General features: G+C 46.1%; 1 protein-coding gene across 1 annotated transcript; it reads right to left on the reverse strand.

Moving 5' to 3' along the window:
* Window positions 1–3,198: 3,198 nt before the first annotated feature.
* NR0B2 (nuclear receptor subfamily 0 group B member 2) lies at window positions 3,199–4,892 on the reverse strand. The gene is made up of 2 exons (XM_077838096.1): window positions 4,349–4,892; window positions 3,199–3,479 (listed from the first exon to the last, which is right to left on the reverse strand). Exons 1-2 carry the CDS (start codon window positions 4,890–4,892, stop codon window positions 3,199–3,201), a joined length of 825 nt encoding a protein of 274 aa, XP_077694222.1.
* Between the last annotated feature and the right edge of the window lie 1,432 nt (window positions 4,893–6,324).

Raw genomic sequence — 6,324 nt, forward strand, 5'->3', positions numbered from 1 at the left:
ACCTTAAAAATATCTAAGGAAGGAGATTCCACCACCTCCCTCGTGGTTGCAGAAAAAAGCTTGGCAGCGTGACCTGGGTGCAACCTAAAGCTTAAAAACACAACAGGTAAATAAAAAGAACCCAAATGGATTATTTTAAAGTCTTGTATTTAAGGTGATCTCATGATTCCGGGGTCATGACTCATTTTTTTTGAACGCTTGGGGTTGGCAGTACTGGGAGCTGAAATCAAAGAAAAAATGACCAGACAAAACAGGGAGCAACCCAGAAATTACAAGCAGAGCCTTGTGGCAACCCCTGTTGTGAACAGACAGCAGAGGGTGCTGATGCTTTTTTAGACCTTTGACAAAATGGGCCCTGTATTAGCAGGTGTATCTGTGGTAATGACATTGTTTATTACGTCCTATGCCAGTGGTTTTCAACCTGTGGTCTGCAGACTCTCGGGTCTGCAGATCATGTGTAAGGGGTCCGTGAAAGGGTGTCATTACCATAGAACAGTGGCTTTCCACCTGTGGTACATGGACCCCTGGGCATCTGCAGACTGTCTCTACAATTTCCAAAGTGGTCTGCACCTCCTTTTGAAATTTTTTAGGGGTCTGCAAATGAAAAAAGCTTGAAAACCACTGACCTATGCTATAACTCACGCATTCATCACTTCCTTACATGCTCAATAAAATAAGAATAAAACAACCATCTGGCGACTGGTGTGGACTGTGTGAAATCAATTAATGGATCTCAGCCCACAACACTAAGCCACAACACTAAGCCACTGGCACAAATTGGCCCAGTTAATCAGCAGGCTCTGCAGAGAGGCCAAAGACTGAATGGACATGGAGCCTGAACTTTATTTTCACCACTAGTGCCCGGGGGCTAAATTTTGAGGTGTGTCTATGCTGGGGGCAGGGGTAGGGACCACCCACATTATGTTACACCAACTAAGGCTCCCTGAGGCTAACACCCACTTACACCCAACTCTTCCGCATCAGTTCTGAATCTGGCCCCCGGTATACAGATTATACAGGCCACGTCTATACTACAGCAGCACAGTTAGGGCACTGGAGCTGTGTGTCTGTAGCACCGTAGTGTAGATGCTTCCCACGTCGAGGGAAAGGTTTTTTCAGTCAATGTAGGTAACCCATCTTTCTGAGAGGCAGTAGCTACGTCGAGAGAAGAATCCTTCTGTCAACATAGCCATGCCTACACCAGGGGTTAGGTCTACCTAACTACAGTGCTTAGGGAACAACATTTTTCAAATCCTGTGCAACGTAACCAGGTTGATCGAAGTTTTATGTGTAGACCAGGCCTAAGGGAGTCTAGTGTTGCCGCTGCGCCACTCTAGCTTTTCTAATGGAGACACCCTAAGTGAGTGTCAGGGAGTCTCGTTTACGTATCACTTCAGAACCTGGCCCAGTGCCTTCAGGGTGGGACTGAGGTATGGTTGGTGAAGGGAAGCATCAGAGGGGAAAAGTTGCAATTCTGCTTCCTGTGATTTTCCTGTTCAGTCTCCATCACTATTAATCAGACACCTTTCCTCAGCAATGTTTATGTATAACATTAATTTTGTTTTGCAGTTTAAGATGACAAATGCTGTCAAGACAGGATGCATTTTTGAGGGCATTTTCTGGAGACTGTGCCTCATCCCATTTGAATCATCTTTGGGTTCTCAAACCTGTGGCAGGCTTTTCTAAGTTTCAGTAAAATGCAACATGCACCAATGTTTCCAAAACAGAACCACCATTTTCCAAAATGTAATACATTTTATTTTAAAAAAAAATAATTTACTGAATTTTATATACAAATCACAGACTAACATTCACTCACAAAATACTGATGTCTGAACTCTGTGCAAAGGCTGTTTTCTTTGTATAGATCAGCACCTAGTATGGGGGAGCGGGAGCAACCAGTCAGTAGGCTAGGAAGCAGACGCTCTGCTGCAGAATGCTCTTGTGCAACCACTACAGCTCCTCCTCTATAGTGTGTACCATCTACGTAATATCATTCACTGTTACACAAATGGACATAAGATCACCAGCCCTACCTGTTCTTAATATCACTGCAAACACCTTCATAACATTTAGCTAAAATGGAGCCCTCAGCCACTTGAGCTCATGCATTAACAAAAGGTATTAGATTCTGCCACCCTAACATTAGTGGTACAAACATTAAGTGGTACATTACTCAGAGTAGTCCCATTTTCTTCTACATGACTACTCAGTTTGAGTAAGGGTGGCAAAATGTGACTCTCTGTGAACCCTTTTAGCTTTAATACCGTCTGTTTGAAACAGGGATAGATGTTTTATGGCTACTTCTCTAAGATTCCAAGGCACTTAGTTAACCAGTCACACAATACACACACAGGTACTATATAAGGGCCTGATTCCACAATACCTGGTAGCACTCATATCAGTGATTCCATTCACTCTCAGTACTGCTCAGCGTTAATACAGTTTGCAGAATTAGGCCCGTATGTATGCATAGACTGTGAGGGTGAAATCCTGGCCTCACTGAAATCAATGGCAGAACAGGCTGAGATTTGACCCTGAATCACAAAATTTGGATCATGCTCTAATCCAATGTGTTGTGTATTGCAGGCCTGTTTTCAAAGGTACTGAGTACCCACAGAATCCACAGAGCATGGCAGGCAGAGTGAGTGCTGAGCACATCTAAAAATCAGGTTATGTGTGTGTAACAGAGGCTTTCTATGGCAATTTTATCCTTTAAAACGGTAAGACTCCATTTAGTTCAAAGCCCTTGTTTCAATCCCCTCCTTTCTCAGATAAGTGCTTCTCTGACCTGAATATTTCCCAGGGAAAATGTTAGCCCAGAGGATTATTTTGTATGGAATGTTTTAAGGACATTGGTCGTGCTTTTTTCACGTTACTGTGCAGTGAAATAGTAACATCACACACACTTCAGAAACGACTTGACTTTATGAGTTCAGTATGTACAGGGGCTGATGTCTGCTGTAAACAAATGCTAAATAAGAGTTACATTCTTAAGTGTTTTGTGCCTTAGCTGAGATTTTCAATCGCTCAAGCTGTTGCCTGAGCCCAAGTGAAATATAAACACAAATCCAGGTGTCTGCAAGTCCACAGTATCTTTCCCACTAAATCCTCACTCCCAGATTAACATTACCGTCCCTTGGAACGCAACTCAATCCTCAGGAGGTGCATGTGAGAGTGGCCGCTGAATCTGATCTCTTAGGAGGCTGTGTGTGATGAAAGAGTCAGTCGCCTGCTGGTTATTTCGTACAGCATTTCAGTGATCACCTCAATAACGTCTGCATTGCCAATGATCGGTCGAAAGAAGAGATTGGTGATAAGTGCAGGAGGTATGGACCTCAAGGTGGAGGCAATCAGCAAGATGCGGGCAAAGCGGCCCTTGTCCTCTGGGTGGAGGGGCACTAGGACTTCTCGGAGCGCTCTCTGTGCTTCCCGTTGGAGGCTCTCAATGTACAAAGAGGCCCTGAGACCTGGGACGTCTATGGAGAGAGAAACAACAGGAAATACAAATTAAAGTTGGACTTAGCTTGGGAAGCAGAGCCTCAGTCCCAGACTCTTACCGTGCATGTGCCTCTGCTGAAGGCTGGCTAGGCACTATTGCTAGCGAGTCACAATCAATTTCTACTGACCGCACACAGGCACAGGCAGAGAAATATACACGCCGCCTTAGCATGTATACATACCTTCCAAGGGACCCTAAAGTACTTCACTAACTCATACATGGAGCACCACTGAAATGCAGCCACTTCTGGGGTGGAGAGCACCAGTTCTTTAATAGTGTGTAACACAACAAGGGAGGCGAAATGTTGATCAGTGAAGCCAGGGCAAACCCCAGCTCTAGCAAAACATGCCTTAACATCCTATTGTCCCTGAAGGATATGCAAGAACTCCATTTTAAAGTCTTATTTAAAATATCCCCTTCCCTCTTCACACACAGTAAACTGCATAGGACTCTGTTTATCTGCCTTAGAAAGATGAAGAACTGAATCAACCCTGTTAGGATTTGAGAGACTGCAAACCTAATGAGCCATCCCTATCAGCATAGTTGACTCCGAAATTATGAATTAAAGCAGGTGACTGAGTGGGGAAAGTCACTTACAGCCTGAATTCCAGAAGTCAATGGGAGCTGGAGATGCTCAGCACCTCTGAAAATTTGCCCCTAAAATGCTCTGAGCCTCAGTTTTCCTGTCTGTAAAATGGGGATACTCCTTCCAGCTTGTAAAGTGATTTGCGCTCCCTGGATGAATGGATAGACAGATAGATAGACAGATATTCATTGCTAGATGCTATTGTGAGCCATGCCTTCTCTCCCTGCCGATGGAAAGGTATGTGAGGATTAGGCACTCACCAGGGTTAAAGAGAATGGCTCCTTTCAGGTAAGCATACTCCTTAGGGCTCAGGTCCAGGCTCCAGAATGTGTTCAGGCAGCACTGCAGCCGCTGCACCCCGGCTAGGGTGGGCTGTGTCCTCTCAGGCTCCTGTCTCTTACTCTGGCCATCAAGGAGAATCCTCTTGAGCATGCTAGGGGCTGGGGTTTCTATCACCTCGAATGTCACCATCTCCTGAACCAGCCCCAGAATGAAGAGGGGAGCCCAGCAGCTGTCCAGAAGCAGCAACTGGTCTCCCCAAGGAAGCAGCTGGAAGGAGGGCAGGTTCTTCATGAAGCTGACCGTTTTCACAAGGACATCAGAGGCTGCCTGGCAGGTGACCTGGGGGGTTTGGAGGCAGACGGTGCGACGTTTCTGACACAGGCAGCGCTGCTGGGATGGGTTATGGCTGCCCCAGTTGTGGTTCAGGTTCTGGCTCAGGAGAGTATAGAGGATGGCGTTTCGGTTCTCCTCACTGCGGCACCGGCACCTCTCATAGTCCAGGTCCATGTTGCTTGTAGTCATTGCTGAGCCTGGCAAGCGGATCCTGTCAGGTCCCAAGGAGGATGAAACTCTTGTGCACCTGGCCGGATGGATCTGTGAGCACGACTAGTCCCTTGCAAATGCTGCTCTATCAATCAAAGCTCTCTGACTGCAGCCTGCTTCTCCCAGCTCAGTAGCCCCTCTCACCTCCTTGGCTGTTATTCCTGGCTCTATTTATAAGACTCTGATGAGTGAAACACCCCCTTAGCAGCCTTGACTTCTCTTTGACCGAGCAGCATTCATTGAAAAACAACTCGACCCTGGACTAATTGGCTAGGGAAGTGGGGCCTCCACGTGGTGCCGATAAGAGTTTTCTCAATGAAAGTGCCAGTTGGGGCCAGGAGGATGGGACAGGATCTGGATGACAGATTGAGTGGCCTTCTTATCTGGATTACCCAAACAGTATAAATGAAGTCATTAACCTTGCCCGTACCATGGCACCAAGGCCCCAGGTATGTAATCAGGCAATGCTATATGACAGGTGTCATTGCCAAAGAGTTCACACACACACACACACACACACACACACACACAGAGCCCTTGTCTGGAGCAAGAGACCAGTAGCAAAACAGCCTGTAAACTCCGGCCTTGGAAAGAGCAACCTGGAAGTCATTTTATCAGCAGGTTGTTTGTTTAACCTTGTTGACAACAGGCTGCCGTTGTTGCAGATAAAGAAAAGAAACCCAACGAACTACAAAGGGCATCTCTAGTACTCAGAGGAAGGCTGGAGCCTCAGGTATTCTTGCGTGTTTCAGGGAGGGGGGAAATACAGGGGAGTCTGAGGGTCTTTTTATTTTTTGTCTTGATTTCCCTGGAGATTTCATCAGTTTATAGACAGGAATTGCATTAGACACAGGTTAGATACATGGATTGATATGTCTTCACATTTCAAGGAGTGAATCATAGAATCATAGAATATCAGGGTTGGAAGGAAACTCAGGAGGTCATCTAGTCCAAACCCCTGCTCAAAGCAGGACCGATCCCCAATTAAATCATCCCAGCCAGGGCTTTGTCAAGCCTGACCTTAAAAACTTCTAAGGAAGGAGATTCCACCACCTCCCTAGGTAACGCATTCCAGTGTTTCACCACCCTCCTAGTGAAAAAGTTTTTCCTAATATCCAACCTAAATCTCCCCCACTGCAACTTGAACTTGAGTGCCATGACTCAGATGAATTTCTAGGGCAGGAAGAAGTCACTTAGTTGAAACCCCTATCCCATCCAGGCTCCTGGAGCCCAATCCTAAAGAACATGAAGGAAGGAAGAGCCATGCTGTCTAGTTCCTTGCCTTAGTGAGTTGGAGGGAAGCAGCTGGGAAAGCTAGGTGGGAATACAGAGCGGGACCTAATGGAGTGAAGAAAGAGGTAGATGACATGTTTACAAGGGAGCAGAAGACATCCACTTCCCCAGTGCAGGA

Source organism: Eretmochelys imbricata, chromosome 19 (genome assembly GCF_965152235.1).
Source record: "Eretmochelys imbricata isolate rEreImb1 chromosome 19, rEreImb1.hap1, whole genome shotgun sequence".
Lineage (NCBI taxonomy): Eukaryota > Metazoa > Chordata > Testudines > Cheloniidae > Eretmochelys > Eretmochelys imbricata.

What these genes read in the sequence shown, in the direction of transcription:
- NR0B2 (XM_077838096.1), bottom strand. Translation starts at nt 4,892, where the DNA reads ATGACTACAAGCAACATGGACCTGGACTATGAGAGGTGCCGGTGCCGC. An exon ending in AGCCATTCTCTTTAACCCTG is followed by an intron (nt 3,480 to 4,348) that starts GTGAGTGCCTAA and finishes CTCTCTCCATAG; the next exon opens with ACGTCCCAGGTCTCAGGGCC.